This window comes from Meleagris gallopavo, chromosome 10 (genome assembly GCF_905368555.1).
Source record: "Meleagris gallopavo chromosome 10, MGAL_WU_HG_1.1, whole genome shotgun sequence".
Lineage (NCBI taxonomy): Eukaryota > Metazoa > Chordata > Aves > Galliformes > Phasianidae > Meleagris > Meleagris gallopavo.
In genome coordinates, this window is record NC_139413.1 from 5,768,336 (window position 1) to 5,792,870 (window position 24,535).

Below are 24,535 nucleotides of genomic sequence, written 5' to 3' on the forward strand. Positions count from 1 at the left end.
TTCTGTTGGAACTTAATCAAAAACAAACATTGGGGAGGTCAGTGTGCTATTTTGACATATGCTCTCCAAAATAGCCTGGGCCCTCCTTCCTTGCCTTTGAGGGCAGGTGAAGCATGCAGAGAGATATTCTCCTCCGGGCTTTTTGTCTTGGAGTGGGGTTTAGTGTGTAATCTCAGCTCTAGGGCTCTCTCTGGCTGTCAGGATCAATTGCATTGGGAGTCCCATGAATTGGGAAGCTATTTCATTTGGAGAACTCGCTGCTTCTTTAATTAGGACCTGTCTATGGAAAGCCCATAACTGTTCTGAAAGACAGGAGCAGAGGGGTTGATGTGAGTGGGGCCAGAGCCAGCAGCTCTGCTCAGCTCAACCTTTCTGCTGGGCTTTGGGAGGGGAGAGAATCTCTGGGCTTGCTTTGAATAGCCTGCTAAGTCAATCTGTGTATTTACTGCTGTTCAGCTCAAGCCTGGCTTTCTGGAAATCCTGTGTACCTTGGCTCGTCTTCATTTATTTTCTTAGTCAATTAAACGACGGACTTCCCAGCCTGAAAAGCCCCCGGTGCTGGCAGGGAATGGGAGGCCTGAATTCCTGGGCTCGGTTCGTCTGGTCCTTGTGCTGCTCCCTGAGCTCCACAGCACATGGGAACAAACCATCCCTTCATCCCCAGTGGGGAGGAGCAAGCACACATGGGCCCCTCCACCCCAACTCCGTGGCCCTGGGCTCCTGCAATGCCTCTCACCTCAGCTTTGGGGACATCGGGTGGCGTCCCGTCCTTGCAGACAGCCAAAGTCAGCCTAGATGGGCTCTGAGCACCTGATGGACCTGGGTGTCCCCATTCATCACAAGGGAGCGGGACCTGATGGCCTTTAAGGGTCCCTTCCACCTCGGTTCTATCTCCATCGGGCCATTCACCCCCAGGATGTGTTTCAGAGTGAGGCGGAGGGCTGCCTCACTCTGGGAATACAGCAGTTCTCAAGGCCAGGAGTGCTGTGATGGACTGAAGTTTATTGCTGGCAGCTGTGCCAATGCTGCGTCCCCTCACTCTGCCGGCCCAGCTCTCGGCCCTCATACAGCGCCCAGCAGGTGTGCAGGGCAGGCATGGGGCTGCGGTCGATGGCGGAGTTGTTGTACTGCGCTGCTGGGAGCCGCGGGAAGGCCTCAGCCCTGGGCTCGGCTTCCCTCAGGGCAGCGGTGGGCTGCTCCTTGATGCAGGTCTGCGTATGGAGCTGGGTGCTCCACAGCACGCAGGTGTTGCAGGCCTCAAAGCACTCGGGCTCCATAAAGGGGGCAATGGAGGCTTCCGGCTCCTCCTGAAGCTCCAGCTCCTCATCCCTGGAGAAGATGGCGTGGCTGACAGAGAGCGGGGGGATGTGCTGCCGGTCCACCTCGCCGTAGTCCTGCAGTGAAGTGGCTGACAGCCCCGGGGTGGCACAGAGGTGGCAGGAGCTGCAGGATACGGCCTTCCCGGGCTTGGACACCATGCAGAGGGAGCTGAGGCATCTCAACGCGACAGAGGCTCGCCGTGGGTCACGGGGCTCTGTGTTACTGCCAGGCTTCACCATGGTGATGACGTAGGCACATCGCTGCTAGGGGAATAACTTTGCCTGCACTGTTCTGCTATGCCCCAGCCCCACTGCAGGCCTGTGGGAGGAAAAGGGCGCTCAGAGCCTCCAGGAGCCTGCCTGCAGCCACAGGGGCAAGTGCTGACACTTGTTGGGATGCACCCCATCCCTTGTCGGTCCTCACTTAAGGCAGAGCCCCCCACCCCAGGTGTTTTGCCAGGTGTTTTGGCCCCCAGCCCTCCGGACTCACCAGCATTGCAGGACGTGTGTGCTGCCTGGTTGTAGGACTCACGTTGCCTTGGTGCCTGTGGCATCCCCTTGTCCACTGCCATTCTAGAATGGGACCGTGCCCTTGTCCCCCACCCTGGGGATGGCAGCAGATGACCAGCACTGCTCAGCAAGGACAGGACATGGCACACTCCCGTCCCCCAAACCTGCTTCCCACCAGTCCCCCAGACTTGCCCCCTGCACCTTGTAGTAATACTTTTATTAAGCAAATCTCCAGCTTGGTTAGTTGAAACTCAGACGTTTGTTCTGATTTAATACTGCAGCGTTTATTGGGGCATCCCCCCAAGCTGAGGGAGTAGCAAGCCTCCTACAGCCTTTCTACAATAAATAGTGATAACTGTGGGCTCTGAAAGCAGCATGGGAGAGCTGCTGGCGAGGTGAGGTGAGACGAAGCCAGATGGGATAGGGGCAGTGCAGGGACTCCTGGGCGACGGAGGGCCAGCATGGCTGAAGCTGCCCCCTCACCAGTCCCACTCTGTCCCAGCAGGAAGGCAGCCAGCAGCCTGCCCATCTGAGCCCTGCCCGCTCCCATCTCTGGGCTGGGAGGATGCTGGAGCAGGGCTGGGAACCACCAGCACCCACTCAGACCCACAAGGGCCAGAAAGGGATGCATCCACTGGCACAGCTCAGCCCTGGAGAAGCACTTTGTTTCATGGAGCACAAAGGGATTTCTTCGCAGGAGGCATCAGCAGGAGGCCGGGGTCCAGGCAGCGCTCAGGCGTGGGCGAGGCGCACAGGGTAGGCCACCATGTTGTAGCTGTCCCAGGCGAAGAGCCGCCGCTCCGCTGGGTTGTAGTCCACCATGCTGAGGTACTGGAATCGGTTCTTGAAGGGGATGCTCAGGCTGCGGCTGGTGCCGGTGGTCGTGTCGTAGGCAAAGTTGACGGTGGCATTGGGCGCGGAGTAGCTGCTGACAGTGTACAGAGTCCCGCAGATGATGAAGGAGTTGGCCACCGACTGCTTACGGATGTTGGTCTCCCAGGTGCGCCGGATCTCCAGCGTCTCAGGGTCCAGCTTGGAGAGGACGATGGCTCCCTTGGCCTTCTCAGTACTGTACACCACCCACAGCCCCGTCTCATCCACCGCCAGGTCGATGTCAGTGTAGCCGCCCCACGAGTAGGGGTACTGCCCATGGTAGCCGGCACCGGGCAGCTCCCGCTCGGCAGAGATGGCCTCAGCCCGCAGGTCGTAGCGGGCCAGCGCGCGGGAGCGGCGCAGCTGGAAGAAGAGCCCGCCACGATAGACGACAGCCCCGGTGCTCTCCAGGGGCCGTGGCAGGACGTGCACCTTGGCGGGGTAGCCGCGGGCCAGCTGCTCGGCCGCCTCGTACTGGAAGAGCTGGCGCACCTCCGTGCCCACCGTATCCACGCGCCACGTGGTCTCCCGTGTGAAGGGTGCCACGGGCTCGGGGTCCTTCATCCACACACCGTATTTGCCGGCGATGGTGTCGGCCCGGCCCAGCACCACTGGCTCCCCCACCCACGCCAGCTCGCCACAGCCTGCGGGGACAGCAGGAAGGATGCGTTAGTGCTGTGGTCACGTGGGGCCCCGGGGCTCCCCCAGCCCCAGTTCTCCCCGATTCCCCTGCAATTCCCCATGCCGCTGTCCCAAGGCCCCCCAGCCCAGTCCCAGGGCTGTACCCGAGTCCTCAGCTCGCGGGCGGCCGAGCGCCGTCTCCTCCAGCAGCCGAGATGCGGGGAGCTCCGTCCTCTCCGACTTCAGCTCCTGGTAGCTGAGGGGCTCCGGCTCCCACCTGGAGGCTGCAGGGGGTCCAGGCAGCCGGGTGAACCCCAGCACTGAGCCCTCACCCCCCCAAAATGCTAACGTGTGTCTTGGGAGCCTGGTGCCCTGAGCTGGGGCACATTGGTGACCCAGGGCTGAGGGACGCTGCTGACCCCGTCGTTCCCTCCCCACAAGTTTAATTCCCCTTGGGTGGAATCCCAGGGCCCCCCACATTAGTGTGTGGTCCTCCCCATGCCAATGTGGCCAGCAAACAGCCCAGGTATGGAGACGGGAAGAGGATCCAGGAGTCCCCAGGCCGGACGCTGCCCTTTGCAGTGGGTGGCCACTGTTCTAAGGGGCAAAGGCAGATGCCCCAGGTGGGGGCACGGGCTGCAGGGTGGAGGAGGGGGACAACGGGACCCGATGGCGTGGGGAGGACGTAGGATTCGGGGCAAGGAGGGGATGCCCACAGATTCCCATCCCCCAGCACTGACCTTTGCTGCCAGAGCGCAGTGCATCGCGGCCGGGCACCCCACCTGTGCCGGAGGGGCAGCGGGCAGCCCTGAGCCGGGCGATCTCCTGGGCGCTGCTCTCCAGTCGCCGGCCCAGCTCCTCTTTCTCCCTCTCCAACCTCCCCTTCTCTTCCTCCAGCCGCTCCTTGGCCCGCTGCAGCTCCTCGCACCCCCCCGGGGCCGCTCGCTGAGGGCCTCGCGACCACGCGCCGCTCACATCAGCCCCCCTCGGCCCCGAGCCCCCCAGGCCCCCCGCTCCCTCCAGGCGGTTCAGACGGGCGGTGAGCGCGGCCAGCTCCTCGCGCAGCTGAGCTACGCCGCCAGCCTCGGGGCAGCTGGCCTCGCCGGGGCTGGCCACCGTGAAGCTGTAGGTACATCGCCCGGCGGCATCGTTGCCGCGCCGCAGCAGAGCCGTGGGGTCCCCGCGGGCGCTCAGGGCGAGGCCCCCCGCCAGCAGCAGCGACAACCAAGCGCCCGGCATGGTCCCTCTCACCGCCCCGCGCAGCCCGTCCGCCTTTATAGGGCCGCGGGAACCTTCCAGATCCCCGCGCTCCCCCCGTGCCGCCCGCTGGCAAAGCTCCGGCAGCGTGCGGTGGCCGAGGCCAAAATATTTGCGCGGCCGCGTGCCAGGGCTGTGGCGGGGAGGCGAGACCGAGGCCGGGGCGGCGGGGACCCCCGGGGGACCCCGGGCGCCGTACGGGGGGGCTCCGCGCCGCGCCATTCCCCGGCGCCGGGGCCGCTCCCCGCACCGTTTCCCGTGGCGGTGCAGCTCCTGCAGCGCCCATCGTCAGCTCGGGGCCGTGCGGCTGCCGGGCACGGGGGTCCCACAGCGTGGGTTTCGTGGGTTGGAGAGGGGGGAGAAAAAGCAGGTGGAGAAGCGCCGAGGGGCACGAGCCGGGGCCGCGCGGGGCCGGGAGGTGGAAATTTCCCCGCGGCGGAACGTTGGGTGCCGCTGGGCGCGGGGCGGGGCCGCACGCGGCGAGCCGGGCAGCGCTCCCGGACCCCCGCCGGCGGGCATCCCGCAGGCCACGCCCACGACCGCAGACCACGCCTTCGGCCTTGGCCACGCCCCTCCCGCCCGCGGTGGATCGCTCGGCTCTCGGCGGAGCGCAGAGCGGTCGATGGCGCAGCCCGGTTCCCGTCGCGGCGGCCATTTGCCGCCGGCCCGGCCCGCAGCCCGCTGAGGGGCCGTGCCCGTCCTCCAGGCGTTCCTCCCGGTCCCCTCCGCCGGCGGGGATCATGCCGCCCAAGTTCAAGCGGCATCTGAACGACGACGAGGTGACGGGCTCGGTGAAGAGCGAGCGGGTGAGTGCGGCCGGGCCCGCCGGGCCCCGCAGCGCTGCAGCTTCGGCTCAGCCTGCGGGCGGAAGGGCCGAGCCGCGGCGTGCCGCGCAGGGCGGGCCGGGCGCTGCCGCGCGGTGCTCCTTAGGTCTGCTGTCACCGCAGTCGGTGGTGGGCCCGTGTTACCGCGTGCCTGCGATGCTCGGGGCGGTTGGTCACAGCGTAGCACTGCGCATCGCCCCTTGGGCTGAGAGCGCTTCTGTAGCTGGCCCGGGTGTGGATTCTGCCCGCTGTGTTGCAGCGCTGCCTGCTGCTGTGTCATAGGGTGCGTTACGGACACACGGCGTCAGGATCTGAACCTGTACGGCCGGACCGGTTGATAGAAATGCACTTTGGCTTATGAGCGGTGGTGTAAGTGTTGCCCGGCTGTGGTTCAGGACGTCAGTCTACGCTTTGCAGAGCCAGCAAAAGCCTCCTGACAGCGCGGAGACATCTCTGCAGGGGGGAAACACAGCACGGCTACCTGAAAAGTAGCACCGGTGTTCTCACAAGAGGGGTCGCCAGTGCCCTGTGCTCAGAAGGTGCTGGTGGTGTCCTGAAGTCTGAAAGGTCGTGTGAGATGGCTGGTATTGATGGTGCTTTTCTTTGTTCACAGAGGAACCTTTTAGAGGAGGATTCGGATGAAGAGGAAGACTTTTTCTTGTGAGTTTCTGAACAGACGTAGGGCATATGATGTTTTAACTGCCTAAGGCACGAAGACTGGGAGTGCTGAATACCAAGAGCTGCTCCCTGCCAAATAGGTGGGGGCTTGCACCTTTATTTCCATTGGGGTGATTTCCTTTGAGGTGACAGAAAGCTGTTGGAGCGGGTCCAGAGGAGGCCACAAAGATGATCAGGGGACTGGAGCACCTCCCATACAAAGACAGGCTGAGGGAGCTGGGTTGTTCAGCCTGGAGAAAAGAAGGCTGCGGGGTGACCTCACTGCAGCCTTTCAGTACCTAAAGGGAGCCTACAAACAGAGGGGAATCAACTCTTTGAAAGGGTAGATAACAGCAGTAGAAGGGGAAATGGTTTTAAGTTGAAGGATGGGAGATTGAGGTCGGATGTTGGGGGAAATTCTTTACAGAGAGAGTGGTGAGGTGCTGGAACAGCTGCCCAGAGAGGCTGTGGATGCCCCGTCCATCCCTGGAGGTGTTCAAGGCCAAGTTGGATGGGGCCCTGGGCAGCCTGGTCTGGTATTAAATGGGGAGGTTGGTGGCCCTGCATGTGGCAGGGGGGTTGGAGCTTCGTGATCCTTGAGGTCCCTTCTAACCCTGGCCATTCTGTGATTTCCCAGAGCCTTGAAAGAAGAAATGTAACGTGTAGGAAACTGTGGTGCTCCGTATGTTGAGTGACATGAGAGGAACGGGCGGGAAGCATGAGAACCAGAAAATACTGGTTCCTATTGTGTATCTTAAGTCTTTGATTTAAATGCATGTTTCATTGCACCTGCTATCATAATTCATGTCTTTTTCTACTGCAGGAGAGGCCCTTCCGGACCAAGATTTGGACCCAGAAATGACAAGATCAGGCAGTAAGTTCATGTTCCTCTGTGTCGCTCACGTAATATTTTATGCCGACATTACAAACTCCTGCTGCTCTGTTAACAGGGTATTTTTCTGTAGTTCTGAACAGGAATTTGGCTCGTGCTTTGTTTCACCTGATTGTAATTTCACATCCCACCTGTCCATAGCTAAGGAAAATCGAGTTTGTGTCAAGTTATCAAGGAATTGTGCTTTAATGGCAGCAGAGGGGTAGAACTTTATCGCAGCAGTATGGTGGAATTTCCAAAGCCCATGCTATAATTTAGTGATAATGTGGTAGAGGTGACCTGGAGATGAGCAGTGACTCAGTGGAGTTGAAGCAGCTGGAGAAACAGGAGCCCTTTACAGCTGGAGCAGGATTATTGGCTGTAACAGGGCAAGAAGGAAGGGAGGAACACTGAATCCTCCAAGTGAGTCATTTCCTGGGTGATGCTTGTTCTGGGCTCTGATTAGCTCTGCTCTTTCCTAAAAGGGAAGTGATGGTGATACTTAATGGGAAGGACAGGGTACTCACAGACTCCTGTTTTGTGTTGTGTTGTTGCCTTTGCTGGCCTCCACAAACGCAGATCAAAAGTCAGAGACTGATGACCAGGTGTTGATCAGACTGGGTTGTTTTGTTTGCAGCCTTGGAGTTACTCTTCATTAGGAATGTTTTTTTCATGCCAGGAAGCAGCCAGTGCATCTCTGAGATGAGTCATTGGGAGCTATGTATATAGTGTAAAATAGGCTCTTCTAGGTGAGACTTAATTAGGGAGAACTCTGAGTTTTACAAGCCCGCAGTGAAGTGATTTAATAATGATATTTTAGGAGTTTGTGGATTTGAATTGAAATTCCTAACCAAAGGAGGCAAATGGACCTTTTCAGTCCAAAAAGCGAAGTTATTTAGCTCTAAGCAGGTCGGTTTGGCAGGGTTTGTTAGCACAAACATGTGGGTAGGGATTGCTGTTTTGTTGTTGTTTTTTTCTTTATGTAGAAAGAGGCAGCTAATAAAACTCATCTTGGCTCCTTCTGTTCATATTCTCTGCCCCTACGGTTCACTCACGGTCACTGGAGAGCAGTATGACTGAGGTGGTGGTGGTGCGTTTTGGGATCTTCTTTGGAATTTCTACACACTATTCTGTTTTCTGACCCTCTTTATTCAGTGTCTGACCTTCCTTGTCTTTCCTTGGCCTTCTCTGGACTGGACTTCAGTAAGTCTTTTGACGCTATCCCCCATAACAGCCTCATAAACAGGTTGTTGATGCTGTGGGATGGATGGGCAGACTGTGAGGCTGGCTGAGTGGGAGGGCTGGGCCAGGTGACCTCCACAGCTCAGCCATTCTCTGGCTTAGTGACTCAGTGTCAGCTTTAGGCAGTGCTTAGCTGTGTGCCTGCTGCATTATCTTGAGAGGCAAAGTGCACTTGGGTTACGCAGGAGACGGTGGGTTGGCTGCTGTGTTCTGTGTTTTCAGCGGGCCTGTGCTCCCTCTGGGGCATCAGGATGCTGCTGGTAGAGGTGCTCAGGTTGTGCAGGAAGGCACTGTGGATACAGCCTTCCTTGTGTGGTGCTGTGCTGGTCTGAAGTGAGTGAGGATGACAGCTGTGAGTGGTGTCAGCCCTATAAAGGGTATGGAAGGGGAGTTGATGTCGGCCTCTCTGTCCTCCTCTGCCAGAGGGAAATTGCAGATTGACTTCCTTCTTCCCTGGCAGAGAGGGACATGAGTTCTTTCCTTCCCACTGTGTTGGTGAGGCAGAAGGGCCATGGGAGCTTTCAGGAAGCAGGGAGGTAAGGTGAGCACTGCAGCTGTGAAGGGGAAGAAAAAAGAAAGAATTCACCTAGGAGCTGGTGGGTTTATAGCTGGGCACCAGTCACATCACAACATATACAGGGGCACGAGGCTGCTTGTCTGTTGAAGCTGATATGGGAAATGTCCTTTGGGATGACAAGTGGCTACATCTGTCTAAGCTCCAGTATCTAGAGTGTGTGCTATCAATTACTATCTATCCTCTGTTCTCATCAGTGTTTATTGCATCATGTGGTAGTATCCTACAGTATGCAGCAGCTTCTTGTTGTGTAGTTTATTATTGAGTTTCTGACCAAACCAGCCCTTGTGCTGAATGAATTAATGCCTGTTTGTTTCTTTCTTCAGTGGAAGAGGAAAAGCAGGGTTGTGTTGCTGCTGAAACACTAAAAGGAAAAGGCATTTTTAAGGAGGAATTTGAGTGTTTGGAGAGCTGAGGCATAGCTGGGCAAAGCCAGAGTGACTGGAGCTGTATGTTGCTGGAGGGAATGAGTTGTGAAGATGTGTGTAAAATGAAACTGGATACAAGACTGGGCAGAGGAAAAAGTAATGGGGTCATGGGAGCAATGGTGGAAAAGGTGTTGAATATGGGCGGCAAAACTGGAAACTTTACCTACCTGTCCTTGGCAATGAAGGGACGTGTGTCAGTGTGGAGAGTCTAGCAGCAGAGACCCTTGAACCTGGCTTGGCTGCAGAGGCTGCAGAAGGACATGTTGGGGAGCATTGCAAGCCTTGTAGGAGAAGGAGTGCTCATAGGGTTCACTAGGAGCTAGGTGGTGGTCCCTGTGGTTTTCTCATTGCTGACAGGGGTGACCAGCATCTCTGGCTCTGGGACTGCACCCCAGAGGCTCTGTCTGGCTACAGACTCAGTGTTACCTCTTGAAGAGGGGAGAATCTGGGGATTGACCTGATGGCAACAGCTGGCGGGAGCTTTCCAGGGCCTGGCTCTCATCACAGGTGGATGGATGTGCTATAGACCCCATCCATAATGCAGGCTTTGCCTTGAAGGTAACACTTAAGACCTTGTCATGCCTCCTTTTAAGGCTTCGAAGAGGCATCAACCACTTTGTTCCTCACACAGCTGTGTTGAAGGAGCAACTTGGAAGCAGCCATTTGTGATGCGGTTCTGTGCTGACACCCAATGTTGAGGACAGCAGAGATCTGTGGGTGTGCCTTGCTGAACACAGCCTCCTGCCTTTGCCCTGTCTGCACTGACTGGTCCTGTTGCCTTTTTCTGGGGTTACAGCCACAACAGGGGGGTGTTCAGGTATAATTTGCACCAGAGTACACAACACTATTAATACCATCGCATCACCAAAGGTGGAAAATTAGAAGTGTGTCATGCTGGCTGTAAACAGCCATCTTAGAGACAACAAGTAGCCTTGAGCAGCCCATCTTGTGGTGTGTGCGTGGCCTGTTTACGATGTCTGAAGAATGCAGCACTGTTGTTCAATCACCACAACTGGCCCAGAGAGTTTTTCAGTAGCTAACTTGGTGTGTCCAAAATGGAAAGGCTGCTGCTTCCCACTTTGGACCAGGCCGAGCACAAGTAGAGTCTGAGCCCAGCTGAGTACTGGTGGATCTCTTCCTGCTGCTCTGACAGCATGCACTTGCTGTCCTTGTTAAAAGCATATTTGCAGTCATTGGTTGGAAGGGCCATGTGAGATACTTCGTGCTTTTGTCTTGCTGGCAGATGTCTAGTCTCCTTTATTTCTATTGGAAATCTAGCAGGAATGAAATACATAAAATGTGTCAAAAGCCAACAGCTCCTGAACGGGAAATACGCTTCATATTAGGCAATTCATTCTTTCTTGCCAAATAAAACAAGAAAATATTTTCCAATTGATGTGACTTGAGTTTCCAACCTCAGGCGTGCCAAACTAACATGAATTGATGCATAGGTTGTGCGTCTTTCAGCCCCTTCGTAGAGAGGCTTCTCTTGTTGTGGTGAAAGGTGGGAGATGGTGGAAAGCAGGAATGGGCTGCTGGGGGTTGAGGTGCTGTGTGGGACCCTGGAGATCAAAGTTTCATTCCCTGCTACGATCCCTTCCTGTTTTTTCCCTGGCTTTTCTCTTGCATCAGATATCTGACAGTATCAGGGTGCTCAAACATGTCTGCTTTCCATGGGGCAAAACTATATCTATGAAAGTTTAGGCCTTGATTTCTCTGTCTCTCCATTCCCCATCTGTGAAAAGTCTTATTTCTGTTAGCAGCATAGCAGCGCTCTGGCAGACAGTGAAGGCACGCAGCACCTCAGGTCAAAAGAGGTGGGATGCTGAGATGCAGCTTGGTGAGGGGTCTGAGCACCATCGACCTCTTTCAAGTGCTGAGCACAGTAAGGGTGGTTTAGCTTACAGACCTCTGCCCTGCTTTGCCTGTAATACCTTGGGGTGCCCTGGGAGTGCAGCAGTACCTGTGTTGCACCGTGCAGGCTGTGGGGCACGGGTGGCACTACGCTGCATCGTACCCTGTGTGCTCTGCTTGCTGGTTGTAGCAAGACAGTTTGCCTACAAATCTGTTGTGGGAGGAAATCTCTCTATTTTGAATCCAGTAAATGTTTTCAGAAATATTTACATACTGAAAACGTAGTCTTCTGTCTGTGAACCTGATGTTTAAATCCTCAGAGTTTTTGCCAAGTTGGCTTTCTTGGGGTAGCAGATGTTTCTTCTTCCCTCTCTCACTCCAGGCTCTGTCAAAGTTGCTTACAGCTCTGAGCTGGGACTCGTCTGTTGTGGTTGTGCCAAGGGGAAGAAATTCCCTTGCAGAACGTGCTTCCTGTCTCATCACCCACTGCCCCAGAAGAGCAATGCAGGGTTGTGCAGCCCTGTGTGGGCTGGGCACTGTGACGTGAGCTTCCTGCCCACGTGCTCGGTGCCACCTGTGCACACCTGCCGCTCACCTTTCAGAATGAGTGGTGGGTTGGGATGGGCTCAGGACAGGGTTCTGCTGGGAGAAGGCTGGGGATTTTCAGTGCCTTTTTCCTTCAGGTAGGAAGCTCCTAATGAAGGGCAGGAGCTGCTGCTGCACGCCATAGGAAAGGAACCTGCCTTCCCCATTAGGTGGATGCAGGGACAGACATTGTGACGCTGCGTGGGGAAGACAGGTTCCTTTCCTATGGCATCCTGAGTACAATAAATTTCTTAGGTGTACTTTTGAAATCCAGCATATGCTGTATGAGGGCTGATGAGTCAGAAATTGGCTTCAGGGGGTTCCCCTGCCTGTTCCAACTGTAGGAGCTGCAGTGCAGAGGCACAGCAAAGCCTGACCTGCAATGCTAAGGCATGAAGCCCCTTCATACTGCTGTTTGCAGCTCTGTGGAGCTTCTAGTGGAGAAAAAAATACCTTTTCTTTTAGTGACTTTCCTTGCCTGTTTTTGGAAGGATAAGTGAATGTATGCTTTTCCATTGAAGCCACCATGGCGTGTTGTAGCTGCTCCTTGTGTGTGCATCTCAGTGCAAACAGCTCCTCGGTGAGAGGCACAGAGCTGCTAGGGAGACAAGAGAATTAGGTCAGTGTGAACCAGAACTCAATGTCTTTTAATTAGAGACACAGCAGCTTCTATTTAGATAGAGCTTTGGCTGGGGCTCAGGAACGGGGCCCTGCTCCTTGTTCTGCAGGGCCCCAGCCTTGGGTGTGCTGTTCTGGATCTCCTTTGGCCCCATTTCTCCAGGCCGTGGTGCACATTATGCTGTTCTCTTCTTACCAGGTGCTCTGGGACAAGATGCCGTGCAATTGATCTTTAAGTGTTGGCGTTGAGTCTGCTGCTGCTGTAAATAAACCAACAAAATAAATAATAATAAAAAATCCATTCTGCTTTGGCAAATAACGCCGTAGAATTTTCGTATCTGAAAGATGCAGGTGGGGAGGAGACAATCTCCAGTGGCCCAAAGAGGAAGGATTACTTGGGGAGCATGGGTGCAAATGCTGAAGTGGTAGTGTCCTCAAAGGGAAGAACTGCCAGTGGTAAACACTCAATGAATTTCTAATATATTCAAAGTATTTAAGTAATTTAAAATCGATGTAACTTGAAGAGTGGAATGTAAGACCTCGTGCAGAGCGAGTGATCTGGAGCTATTTCTGTTTTGTTGCCTTGTGTGTGGGGTTGCCTCCAAGACACTGCTGTTCCCTCTTACTCTGTGGGATCGGTATGTCTCTGACGTACCCTATTGTCTCCCCAGGGCCCCGAGAAATCTTATTTCTGTCTCCAGGAAAATACAAGTGTATCAGCTCCAAAATACAAACCGGACTGTACCAGTATTTTTCCACCGGCAGAATTTTTCTCTCTCACCAGTGTGGCTTTTTTATGGAGTGAATAAATGCATTTATAATAACCCTGCGGGTACGATTTAGGCTACCGTTCACTGAAAGGACTACCCACGAGTTGTGTAACTGTGAGAAGATGGATTGTAATGAGTTGGTTCAGATCAAGTGAGCCATTTCTTTTCTGTCCTCTCGATGCCCCTGCCAGAGTGGGTTTCATTTAGCAGCTCAGTTTCTGGGCAGGGGAGCACATCTTGCTTTGATTCCGATCCAGGTTATTTAGCAAAGGTGCAGTGCTGAGTTCTGTAAAGTCTACAAAGATAAAGTGTGATTATTTTTTCTATTTTTTTTCCCCTCTTTGATGTGAACTCCTCTACAGCAGAGGCACCCACCCACAGCAGTCAGTGCCTTTTCTCGCTGCAAGGTTTCCACCACTCCAACTGCAGAGCATTTTGATGTTCCAGCTCTGCACTGAAGCTGTATAGTTTAAATTCAGAGACAGATGAGTACTTGTGAAGGTGGTTTCTGCACACATCATGTGTTTGGATTGCCATGCCTGCCCCCGATGGGAAGGTACCCCACTTGTGCTGACTTTCTAAGACTCTCTTATAGCCCCTTGCATTCCTCTGCACTGTCAGGGATTGCCAGACATCCACCCCACACAGTGCCATGCCTCTCAATTTTCTCAGCATCCCATTGGCCTCCCTCCACTGTTGTCCCCTTGGATTTTTACCAGAGCTCCCCAGACCCCATCACGTGCAGCTCAGAGCGAGGGCTGGTGCTGCACTGTGCAGCTGATGGGGTGTGCTTCCTGCTGCTCATGCTGGTTTTTTGCTTTGCTCTGCTCTAGTGTCCAGAACCAGGTGGATGAAGTCATCGATGTTATGCAGGAGAACATCACAAAGGTGATTGAAAGAGGCGAGCGGCTGGATGACCTGCAGGATAAATCAGGTGTGATGATAAATGTTCTGCTGTCTTATCCTTTTCCCTGCACCTCTTCCTCACAGCTGGACCAGGTTACCTGATTTCAGCTCAGAAAGTATCCAGTAACAGATTGTATTTCTTTTCTGCCTGGGAGTGGTTTCCCAGCCCTGGGCTGCAGAACTAACTTTATGCCTCATGTTCTTCTTTCTACCTTCTACTGCTGCCCTGCACAGCCCCAACCCACGCTAACTGATGTCTGTAGATCACCCACTGGTACCTCACCCTGGTGTGGTTGGTTGCTCAGCAGCCTTTGTGTAAGGCTCTAACCACCCCTTGGGAATCAGTCCCTCCTCTCTCACTGCAGCTGCCCATTGGGCTCCTTTTGCATACACAGCATCCAGCTGGTGCTCAGCCACCCTGAATTACCCCTGTGCTCAGCACAGCCCAGCATATTGTCACTGCAGTGATGTGAAGTCAGCCTTGGAAAAGATTTAGGCTTGGAAATGCCCAGGCTTTAGTTTGGAGGCATTTGGATGCTGTGACCTGGTGTGTCCTTCAATCTAACGTAGGTGGGTCTGTCTCATGTCAGCCCTGAGCACTTCAGCCATCTGCTGCTTGCTGGCTTGCAAAATGAATTCCTTCCCTCAGAGGGCAGCCAGGACAAAGGGGGCTCAGTGGGACCACAGGTCTGTGTGCTCCCTGGCAGGGGGTGTCCTGTTGGCATCCCCTGTGGCTATGGGGAATCACACTGCAGTTGGTCTTCTCCTTATTGCCAAGTTATCTGCTTGAAACTGAGTGGGGTTTGTGGGATGAGTGATAGACTGTGTGCACTACTGAATTGCTTCTATTTTTTCCTTCAACAGAGAGTTTATCAGACAATGCAACAGCATTTAGCAACAGAGCCAAACAGCTTCGAAGGCAGATGTGGTGGCGAGGCTGCAAGGTGAGCAAGAACTGGAGTGATTTTCTTCATGCAGGTCCTTTAGCCCCTGGGCCAAACAACAGAGTCAGTTTGTGTGCAGGGCGTACCACAAGGGAGCAATTCAAGCTAGAGAGAATCCCTGTCCTGTGTTTGTTGTGATAGTGTGAACAGTGCAGGCTTGAGTGCCTTGGAGGCACACATGGAGGTGGTGCAGCTGGTATAGGAGCCATCTGGAGGCATCTCTCATGCTTGCTCCCTGGGGATCTTGGATTCAGCTAGCCAGGCTGGATGCTGGCCCTGTGAGATGAGGAAGGATGTGAGATGTGGTGTTCCTGGCAAGAAGATTTGAAGCCATCCTCCCTCCTGAGCTGGCTGCTTGTGCTCTGCAAGGGAGAGCATCTGAGCTTTGAATTGGCTCTCTCTCCCTATTTCTTCTGATGGAGACAGATCTGCCAAGGCATCCCTTCTCCTCTGTAGGGTCAGGAATGCATCATATGGGGGCTTTCTGCTGAGTTTGTGTGCAGCAATTTTCAGACATATTTCTCAGCAGAAATTTGTCACGGGATGTTTCTGACTGCTTGAAAGTAGGTACTGGTGGAAAAAAGAGTTTAAGCATTTTTCTAGCTGAAAAGATGCAGGAGCTACACAGGGTGCCACATGTAATGTGTCTGTGCTCCTCTTGCAGATGAAGGCAATCGTAGCGCTGGTGGCCATCGTCCTCCTGCTGGTGATCATCAGTGAGTAGCTCCAGGTCACCCCATTCATTCTAGCACTGAAATTCTCATTGCACTGCACACTGAGTGACGCTGTTGCTGTTGTCCCTCAGGGCAGAGCACCTGAGTTCCTCCCATTGGGCTTCACTCTATTCAGTATTATAACTGGTGTCTGTAGCCCACACCATGCTTCTCTTCTTCAAAGCTTAAATGTACATGCAGAGAAGCAAGCTCAAACCAAGTCCTATGGACTGTTGACAGCATTGTGTTGCCAACACTGTACTGATATAGGGTTGGCACAGGACAATCCCAAGGCTGTGTGGCTGTTAAGAGTAGGTAGAAAGGTTTCAAACCAGAGCAATGTTTTCCAAACATCTCTCCATGTCTATCAGCCATTTTGCAATAGGCCTGCTTTCAGAAAGTGCTCCTTACTAAAGGAGCCAGGCTGCTTAATTTTCTGCTAGTAGCTTTTCCTACGGAATAAGTAATAACCAGAGCATTTCTCTTCTGGAAATGGGGGATGGGAAGTAATTCAGCACTCTGTGTGCTAAAGGACGTGCTCCAGGGGTTCAGGCTGCCCTGCGCAGTAGTGCAGCTTTTCTGTGCCACTGGGTTTGGAGGGTATTCCTCCAATTGACTGTTGCTGGAGGCATCTCTGTAACAGTTCTTGTGCTGCCCTTCAGGAAAATCCTTGTGGCCTGTTGTCCTGCTGATGCAAAGCTAGGAGCAGGAGAAGCAGAGCTGGCAGCAAAGAGAGACTGATGGAAAATCCCATCTGGTTTAATTTTGGGAAGCTGGAAGGAGATGAAGGTGGCAGGAAATGTTGTCTAGCATGTGTGCTGGCAGCTGCTTGCGTTGGCTTGAGCTTGAAGACACACTTTCCCTTGTGGCTGCTTGGTGTTTGTCACCGCAGAGATGAGGGGTTCTCTCTCTGTCAGTGTCACTGTTGCACGTGAAGGTGTTTGGCTGAGAGCCTGTTTGTGTTTTATTTTCCAGTACCCATAGTCCTGAAGTACCATACCTGATGGTGGGTCAGCTGGAGGCTTCGGTGGAGCTGGCTGTGGGATAAACAAACTGCTGTGTAACTTAAGTGAGATATCTGTATATAGCTTTGAAGTTGTTTTTCTCCAAGGAGCGAGGAGGCAGCGGCGGCAAGTAGCCAGTTCTAACAGAGCATTTTGAGAACTGCCAGCTGACCCTTTCTTATTTTATTTTCTTCTTTGGTCAAGTACCTGCTCCTGCTGTCAGACTTTTATAACAGAAGATTCAGTTCCCAAACTGCCTGCTTTGTGGAATGCTGGGTCTCTGATTTGGAGCCATCTACTTGCCACTGAGGTTTATCTGTATATATGGTTGAGTTGTAAAAATACTTCAAGTATGAGCAGTTCCTTGCTTCCTGCTGTGGAAGGCAGAGAGGACTCTGTCCTTTCATCCGGGTGAATGAGGAGAAGAATATCTAGGGAAACACACCATTATGTTCCAGGAGACCGACCCTTCTGTGGAGAACTGTAAGGGTATTGTTTTTCTCATGTTACAAAAGAAAAAAAAATAATAGTTAAGTTTTACAGTCCATGGGAATGCACAAGCTCGGTGTTTTCAGTATTGCTGCTTACAGGTGTGACTAAAGACATTCCAGTAAACCTATTTTTGACTGTACATGTGAAGTTACTGCACTTGCCTTCTCTCAACTGCTGGGAATCCCCAGGAACGGAGCTGTGTTGGTGTTCTCATAACCAGAAGGAAGAAGCATGTAAAGCCCAGCTCTCTCTTATCCCAGTGATAAAAGACACAGCAGGAAGATGGCAACTGTCCTTATATCGGCCCAGAATAAACCAAGCCCACTTTATACTCAGAACCCTTCACCTTGGTGCTGTCAGTGGTGGTGGGTTGTGGATGGCAGCTTGTTTTGTTTCCTTGCAACCGAGTGGGCCAGGGGCTGTGCCCAAGCCCAGTAACTTGGTGTGGGGCTGTAGTGCTGGACTAAATGGGAGTGAATGTTCTCCATTCACAGGTAGGACTGATGTGTTTTGGCAGAAGAGCCATGAGTCCCCTTCTGCTTGACTGCAGCTTGGTTTCAGGCACTGGTGGCATTTCTATCTGCAATTTATTTTGTGACCCTAGTTCCTTCCTCCACTGGGCTTAGAACTTTAGCTCAAATCAGACTCTCCTGTTTTTTCTCACTCTCCTGGTTCCTGTGCTGTTTCTTTTCTGCTGATGAGAGGAACATTGTCCTTCTTAGTCTGTGTCTGAAGGAATTTTACTGGGGCAGAAGGGGAAATAGTGCCCCAGAGAATTTCTTATGCCACCACCCAGCCTTCCCTTATGGACCTGCCCCTGGGACCTCGTGCACAGTTTCCACCTGAGTGGTGGTGCTGCTCCATGCAGAGAAGAGGATTAGAAGTGAGCACAGCAGGCTGGAGTGCTAGATGTGATTACAAGCTCTACTTGCTCTGCTTGTGTATAAATAGTGTTTTTCCCCTTTGTGTGCCTTGTTCACTCCAGGTGGGAATCAGAAAGCCAAGCTGGGTTTTTCCTCCTAACACGTTGCCACGTTTTTTAGATCCTGAGGGCAAAATCATACATTCAGTGGAAGGGATAAAAATCACCCAGCCTATGCCTTTGGCTGCTCTCCAGCTGCAAAAGATTGAGAGGGTAGATGAAGGGGGAATCTGTCTGTCTTCAGCAGGGCTGCAAGTCTCACTTGAGTATTGGGGGCCTTTTCCTGCCAGCTGGAAAGTGAGAAGCAGCACTGTGAGCCCATGTTATGACTGTGCTTTGCCTGCTCTTTTGCTGCATGTGAGGGCAGGTTTTACTGTTGGAAGGCCCTACTAGCACGTCTGGCATTCTCTTTTGGACTCATCTTGCATTTGCTGCTGCTACTTACAGAAGGACCTAGATGCTGCAAGAATGTGTCAGGACTTCACATCCATCCTGAGCTGGACCTTGGTAAATGGATGCTGGTTGCATGAAGGTCTCTTGGTGATCCTGCTGTATTAAATAATTGCTACTAGCTGCCAAACCTAGGAGCTGCTGCTATATCCTTCTCTCTTGCCTGCTTCTCTGAACCAAGGAACAGCTACAGCTTGGCTCCCCTGGGGACTCTATTCCCTGCCTGCTGCAGGTGTTGCTTTGGTGTGACAAAGATGGATGTGAAATGCAAGAATGACAAAACCATCTGTGAAGAGATCTGTCCTTGCTGGGTTTGGTGGATATCTGCCAGCAACCTGTCCATAGAAAGAGTTCCCAGTTTGCATTAAATGATCTCTGTGAGCATGAGCTTACTGCTCTGATAATAGTTCCTTAGCCTGGTTACAGCAGTACGCTGCTGCAGACAGGTGCAGATGCATTTTCAGCTGACCTAGATCCACAGAGAAGGAACCTTACACTCTCCTGCTTGTGTTCATCCTCTGATACCAATGGAACTGAAGCAGCTGCCCCCAAGGCGCCTGGAAAGCTGGCTTGCCTCAGTTCTGGCCAGATGGTTTTGCAGTCTTGTGCAGAAGGTTGGGGTGTAAGTATTTGTACAAAGATGTGGGGCAGGGAAAGCTGCCAAGGCCCTCAGCACTCTACTCTCCTCTGGGTTGCCAGTATTATGTTTTAGGTTCAAAACTCTGAACGGCAGGGTCATCCTAAGCACAGACCTTCTCAAGAGACTGTCTCTGGCTGGGAAACAGAGTCAACAGCAAATAACAGTCCTGTTGACAGTGACAAAATTTATCAAGCAGTTCATAGCTTTTCAAGGCTGAGAAGGCCACTACAGTATCTAGTCTCAGCTATGTTACGGAGCAGTCCTCCTTGTTCTCCTTAACAGTGCCTTGGTCTTTATAGTCCTACCAGGGCCTGACTGCAAGGAGAGCTGCAGTGATAGGGAAGGGCTATTATTCCCAGCTGGGATGGGAAGAAGCTGCCTGCGTGCTTTGGGCTTGGATTTCACTTGGAGATGTTATAAAGGAGATTTCACAACAAAAATAACTCCACCCAAGCATAGTGTCTGTTTTATCCATTTCATCTTTGCCCAGATCTCCTCATTAGCTGCTGTTTTCCACACGATCAGTTTTCACAGGGAGTGGTGTGCCTTGGCTGGTGCTTTATGTTCCTCCTGCAGAGCTGCTTCTACTTCCCAGGCTTGCTGGTGGGACCCATTCCTCCTGCAGGGCTGCTGCTCCCTCCAGGCTTGCCAGTGGGATCTGTGCAGTGGGACGTGGGGGTCTCTGTGCCTAAAGATAGGAGGCTGCAGAGATGGATGGCTGCTGTGCTGAAGCAGGAGGGATCGGCCTCTGTGCTCCTGGCTCTGCTCTTACGGGAAGAGAAAGTTCTCCCCTGTGAAGCCCTTTGTAAAATGGAGCTTCAGGGACAGCAGTGTGTGAGGAGGTGTGTTGGGTTCTGCGGTGGCATCCCCGGATCCTGCGTATGGGCAGGACAGGGCAGTGCTCTCCTCTGCCTTTTGGGCACTGAGTGTTGGGGCTCAGTCTTAGTGGCCCTCCTATCAGAGGGCTGGAGCACCTCTCCTGTGAACTAAGGTTGAGGGAACTGGGCTTGTTTAGCTTGGAGAAGAGAAGGCTCCGGGGAGACCTGATTGTGGCTTTCCAGTACTTGAAGGGAGCATATATACAGGAGGGGGAACAGCTGTTTACAAGGATGGATAGTGATAGGACAAGGGGGAATGGTTTTAAACTGAGACAGAGGAGGTTTAAGTTAATATTAGGAGAAAGTTCTTCACACAGAGGGTGGTGGCACACTGGAACAGGTTGCCCAAGGAGGTTGTGGATGCCCCATTCCTGGAGGCATTCAAGGCCAGGCTGGATGTGGCTCTGGGCAGCCTGGTCTGCTGGTTGGTGACCCTGCACATAGCAGGGGGTTGGAACTAGATGAGCATTGTGGTCCTTTTCGACCCAGGCCGTTCTTTGATTTCTGTAGGGCTCAGCTCCTCTCCCAGAGCCAACATAGAGCTCTGACTCGATGCATCTGGGAAGGATTTGATTTGTTTTTGCACAAATTAAAAGAGTAGGACCCACAAGGGAGCACTCTTTGACCCTGTTTTTATGACGGGCCAGCTGCTCCCGCAGGTGTGGTCAAAAGGATGAAATTGCTCGCTCCCACGTAGGAAATCTGCAGTCGCACCAAGCTCGCAGGCTTGCCAGAACTTGGAGTAAACAGCACAGCGTGGAGCGCAGCCCAGGGCCCAGCTCCATCATCTCCATGGCTTCGGGGAAAACAGGGCAGGGAGAGCTGGGCGCCGTCCCCGCCTCCCGCACCCGTGGCGCGGCACCGATCTGAAGGGTCCCGGGGCGGAGCGGAACACGGCCCGGGCCGCCGCAGCGGAGAGGGCGGTCTCCATGGCGACGCGGCAGTTCTCGCGAGGTCGCTTCGCGCGATCCCGCGCACGCGTACCCTCAAAGGCAACGCGCCCGCCCGCGGAGTCTCGGCCGTTCCCATTGGTCGGGCGTCACCGAGGGTGACGGCGCCGCGGCTGGTGATTGGCTGCTCAGCGCGCAGGTGTGGGGCGGCATGGCGGCGCCGGTGCGGAGGAGCGTGGTGTTCGTGACGGGCAACGCCAAGAAGCTGGAGGAGGTGGGGGGCCGTCGCCTGGCGACGGGCGGCCTTGGGGCCCGCGGGTTCGGGCCCGAGCCGAGGCCTGAGAGCGGGATCAGAGGCGGGGTTGACGGCCGTGCTTCCCCCTTGCCTCCTGCAGGTCACTCAGATCCTCGGGGACTCCTCTCCGTACACGTTGGTGGCGAAGAAGATTGACCGTAAGTTGGCGGGGGTGGGGGGACGCCGCCCGGCCCGGCCGCCTCCTCAGCGACCGCCCGTGTGTGTCCCCAGTGCCCGAGTACCAGGGGGAGCCGGACGAGATCTCCGTGCAGAAGTGCCGTGAGGCCGCCCGGCAGGTCAGCGCCTCCCGGTTCGCTTCTGCTGTTTGGGAGGTGGGGCCCGGCTGCGGCCCTCACCGCTGCCGCGTCCTTCCTCTGAGGGCAGGTGCTGCCCTCAGACGGCACCGCTGCCGCCCCTGTGGTTTCGTCCCCACAGCGACGAGCAGTCGCGCCGTGTCCCTCATTGCAGCCCTGGCGGCTGTGGAGTGCAGAATTTTCCACCTGTCGGTGCTGGGCACCTTCCTGGTGATCCCACTGCTCTGTTAGGGCCAGGGCTGTGCAGCTCTGCTCATTTTGCTCTGTGAGAGGACCTCCCTGCCACTGCTCAGCTCCTGCTGGGGACGCAGTGGGCTGTGTGGTGAGGGCTGACACTGAAGGGAGGGCTTTGATAGCTGCTGAGTTGTTCTTGTTATCTTGGATGCATGAGACCAGGACTGCATAGGGAAATGAGTCTGGTAGTACCTTCCTTGAGGCTTGATATTGCTTTTGCTGCAGATTCGGGGGCCTGTTATAGTAGAGGACACCTGCTTGTGCTTCAATGCCTTGGGGGGACTTCCAGGACCATACATGTAAGTAGATGGGAGCCTGCCTCACTTTTCTCGTTCTAGAGCGAGGAATACAGCTTGGCAGGATGTGCTTAACAGGGAACACTCCATGCACCAGGGGCAGTAGGGTTAGGGAGGTGCTCTGTGTCCTCTGTTTAATTCTGCATCCTGTGGGCAGGACATGAGGAGTGCTGTAATGCAGTGTACAGGACAGGAGAGACGGATCTGAACGGTTGCCTCACGTTCCCAGTCTTGGGTGCCTGCTCTTGCAGCTTGGGAACCTCACACCAAGCTCTGAGACACCAGGTGTGTCAGGAGTGCTCTTGTGTGAGTGTCCCCTAGATTCTCATAAGGGCCTGTTTTGGTCCTGCTGGTACAGGATTGTTACATTGCTGTGCATTTCTTCTATTAAAATAGAGTCTTAGTTCCTAGGATTATCTTTTGCTGTGATTAACTCAAACTCTCTGCTAAGCTAATCAGAGTCATAAAAGCAGTGTGCACTACAGATGAGTGTAAAATGTGAATGAGTGGAATCAAGAAATGTATTTTAGCTTGTTGATGCTCATGAGTGAGAACTAGGTTATTTGCACAGAAGTTAAGATTAAATACCCCACCCTTGTTTCCCCTATGTCCCATTTAGCTTAAGAACTAAGTTTGTCTTTATTTGTAAATAGCCCAGAATGAGGTGATTTGACAGTATGTTTAAGAGGGATTCAAAGAGCTGTGAAAACATAGGCAACAGTGCTTCAAGGATGGTTGTGTTTCTGAGTAACATCAGCAAAAATTTGTCTTTCCTCCTTTTTTCCCCCTTCAGAAAATGGTTCCTGGAAAAGCTCAAGCCAGAAGGTACTGCCTCTTGTAGCACTGTCTGCATGTAACTGTTCTTTCCAGTCTTGGGCTGCCGTGCACAAATGTGCCATGGGAAAGGAATCCCTGCCTGTGCTGCATGCTGCTGAGTGTGCTCTCCCACCTGGCTGCCTGCTTCATTGCTGGTTCCTTTTTCTGTCCAGCTCTGTCCCTTTGTGCTCTCTCTTTGAGACTGTTCTGCTTCCTTCCTCACTGGATGTTGTTTCCCCCAGGAACTTTGGCATCATCCTTGCGTTGCTGGGTTCCCAGACTTCTGCCCCCGCGGGCTGGTGGCAGGGTCTGTGGGAATTGTCTTTCACAGAGGTAACCTTGTAGACCTGTGATCTCTGGCTTCTGTACTGGCATCGTCAGCAGGAGTGTTAATCACTGTGATTGACAAGGGGCTTTAGTCATTCTGACGCAACGCACTTCTTTGTTTCTGCTCCCAAATTAATTTTGGGGCCCTGCAGCTCAGGGATAGGAGGGATTCAACCAAAAGCATCGGTTCAGCTTAGCTTTATTATGCCTGTGGTTCTTCCTCTCCCTTGTCCATGGGAATGCAGAGCACTCCCTTGATCCATCTCTAGGTGGATGTCTTGCCCTCTCCTGGAATCACACTGATATCAGGATCCTCTCTGTGTTGCTCAGGCCTGTACAAGCTGCTGGCTGGGTTTGAGGACAAGTCTGCCTATGCTCTTTGCACCTTTGCATTCAGTACTGGAAACCCAGAGGAGCCCGTGAAGCTGTTCAAAGGCCAGACACATGTAGGTGGGATTATAATGTACGTTTTCTAATTGCATTGGCTCTGTTAAGGACAGTGTTAGCGAGTGAGGTCACTGACACTGCTTGGATTGCTATTGTTAGTTCTCAGTCTGGGAGGTGTGGAGGCTGAAGGGGCTGCCAGCAAACAGCACCCTGATGGAGCACTGACTTTGGCACTGATAATTTTGGTCATGTTTTGGGGGAGTGTTGAGAAATTAAGGCAGCATTAAGCCTTTGGTGGGTGGCCACATCCATGGCTGGCTGAGTGCCACTTTGCAGCTGGTGTTTCAGATGTGACTGCACCAGCAGTGCTGAGGAACCAAGACTTACAGGGCTCTTTGGCTTTTTCACGGTAGGGGGTGATTGTTGAGCCCAGAGGCCCTCGAGATTTTGGCTGGGATCCCTGCTTTCAGCCTGATGGCTATGACCAGACGTAAGTGGCTTTTTACCTACAGCACTTCATGGGAATTTTAAGAAAAGGAAGGGATGGGGGCTGTGTTTTGTTTCTGTACATAGAGGAACCGCATACAAGCAGTACTGGCAAGGAGAAAACGCTGTTCTGGGTCTGAATGGGAAACCCAGCATCAATATGGGGAACCTTGGTTTTACCAACGTGTATCACTGCCAACATCCCCACTGTGGTTGGGCAGCAAAGCAAGGCAAAGGGAGGTCTTGGGGACATGCTGCAGCAACTCAGCTGCTGAGGACTGTTTTGGTTTCTTCCCACTCCAGCTACGCTGAGCTGCCCAAGGCTGTGAAGAACTCAATCTCACACCGGTACCGTGCACTGAGCGAGCTCTCTGCCTTCTTCCTTCAGAGCAACCCAACAGAGGCCCCCTCCAATCCCAGCTAGCGTCCCCGTGCCCGCAGACACTGGATGCTATACTTTTCATACACAGCCCTGCGAGATCTCGGTTCGGTCACATGCTTATATTAAAGTTGCTCACGGTGAATTACGAATACTGTT

The 24,535-nt window shown here is 53.6% G+C and overlaps 3 protein-coding genes across 5 annotated transcripts; 2 read left to right on the forward strand and 1 right to left on the reverse strand.

Annotated features, from left to right (window-relative positions):
- Nucleotides 1-2,087: 2,087 nt before the first annotated feature.
- MYOC (myocilin) lies at nt 2,088-5,050 on the reverse strand. Of its 2 annotated transcripts, XM_019618376.2 has the most exons (3): nt 4,064-5,033; nt 3,488-3,607; nt 2,088-3,346 (listed from the first exon to the last, which is right to left on the reverse strand). In XM_019618376.2, the coding sequence occupies exons 1-3, from the start codon at nt 4,800-4,802 to the stop codon at nt 2,562-2,564; spliced, it is 1,644 nt and encodes a 547-aa protein (XP_019473921.2). In that variant the 5' UTR covers nt 4,803-5,033; the 3' UTR covers nt 2,088-2,561. The 2 variants fall into 2 exon arrangements, with proteins under 2 accessions (XP_019473921.2, XP_085087626.1); XM_085231500.1 differs by lacking the exon at nt 3,488-3,607 and having other exon boundaries at nt 4,064-5,050.
- An 89-nt stretch (nt 5,051-5,139) lies between these two features.
- Nucleotides 5,140-17,400, forward strand: VAMP4 (vesicle associated membrane protein 4). 2 transcript variants are annotated; one of them, XM_085231509.1, is made up of 7 exons: nt 5,140-5,386; nt 6,018-6,064; nt 6,885-6,935; nt 13,837-13,937; nt 14,774-14,853; nt 15,518-15,583; nt 16,542-17,400. In XM_085231509.1, exons 1-6 carry the CDS (start codon nt 5,321-5,323, stop codon nt 15,575-15,577), a joined length of 405 nt encoding a protein of 134 aa, XP_085087635.1. In that variant the 5' UTR covers nt 5,140-5,320; the 3' UTR covers nt 15,578-15,583; nt 16,542-17,400. The 2 variants fall into 2 exon arrangements, with proteins under 2 accessions (XP_085087635.1, XP_085087634.1); XM_085231508.1 differs by having other exon boundaries at nt 5,142-5,386; nt 15,518-15,569.
- Nucleotides 17,401-17,560: 160 nt separating this feature from the next.
- ITPA (inosine triphosphatase) lies at nt 17,561-24,528 on the forward strand. Its single transcript, XM_010715716.4, has 8 exons — nt 17,561-21,116; nt 21,238-21,295; nt 21,369-21,433; nt 21,911-21,984; nt 22,775-22,806; nt 23,455-23,570; nt 23,925-24,001; nt 24,301-24,528. Exons 1-8 carry the CDS (start codon nt 21,054-21,056, stop codon nt 24,419-24,421), a joined length of 606 nt encoding a protein of 201 aa, XP_010714018.1. The 5' UTR covers nt 17,561-21,053; the 3' UTR covers nt 24,422-24,528.
- Nucleotides 24,529-24,535: the final 7 nt, after the last annotated feature.

Coding starts and splice junctions, on each gene's coding strand:
- VAMP4 (XM_085231508.1), top strand. CDS start 5,321: ATGCCGCCCAAGTTCAAGCGGCATCTGAACGACGACGAGGTGACGGGC. Junction 5,387..6,017: donor GCTCGGTGAAGAGCGAGCGG/GTGAGTGCGGCC, acceptor CTTTGTTCACAG/AGGAACCTTTTAGAGGAGGA. Junction 6,065..6,884: donor GAAGAGGAAGACTTTTTCTT/GTGAGTTTCTGA, acceptor TTTCTACTGCAG/GAGAGGCCCTTCCGGACCAA.
- MYOC (XM_019618376.2), bottom strand. CDS start 4,802: ATGGCGCGGCGCGGAGCCCCCCCGTACGGCGCCCGGGGTCCCCCGGGG. Junction 3,608..4,063: donor ACTGCGCTCTGGCAGCAAAG/GTCAGTGCTGGG, acceptor GACCCCCTGCAG/CCTCCAGGTGGGAGCCGGAG. Junction 3,347..3,487: donor CCCGCGAGCTGAGGACTCGG/GTACAGCCCTGG, acceptor CTGTCCCCGCAG/GCTGTGGCGAGCTGGCGTGG.
- ITPA (XM_010715716.4), top strand. CDS start 21,054: ATGGCGGCGCCGGTGCGGAGGAGCGTGGTGTTCGTGACGGGCAACGCC. Junction 21,296..21,368: donor GGTGGCGAAGAAGATTGACC/GTAAGTTGGCGG, acceptor GTGTGTCCCCAG/TGCCCGAGTACCAGGGGGAG. Junction 22,807..23,454: donor GGAAAAGCTCAAGCCAGAAG/GTACTGCCTCTT, acceptor TGTGTTGCTCAG/GCCTGTACAAGCTGCTGGCT.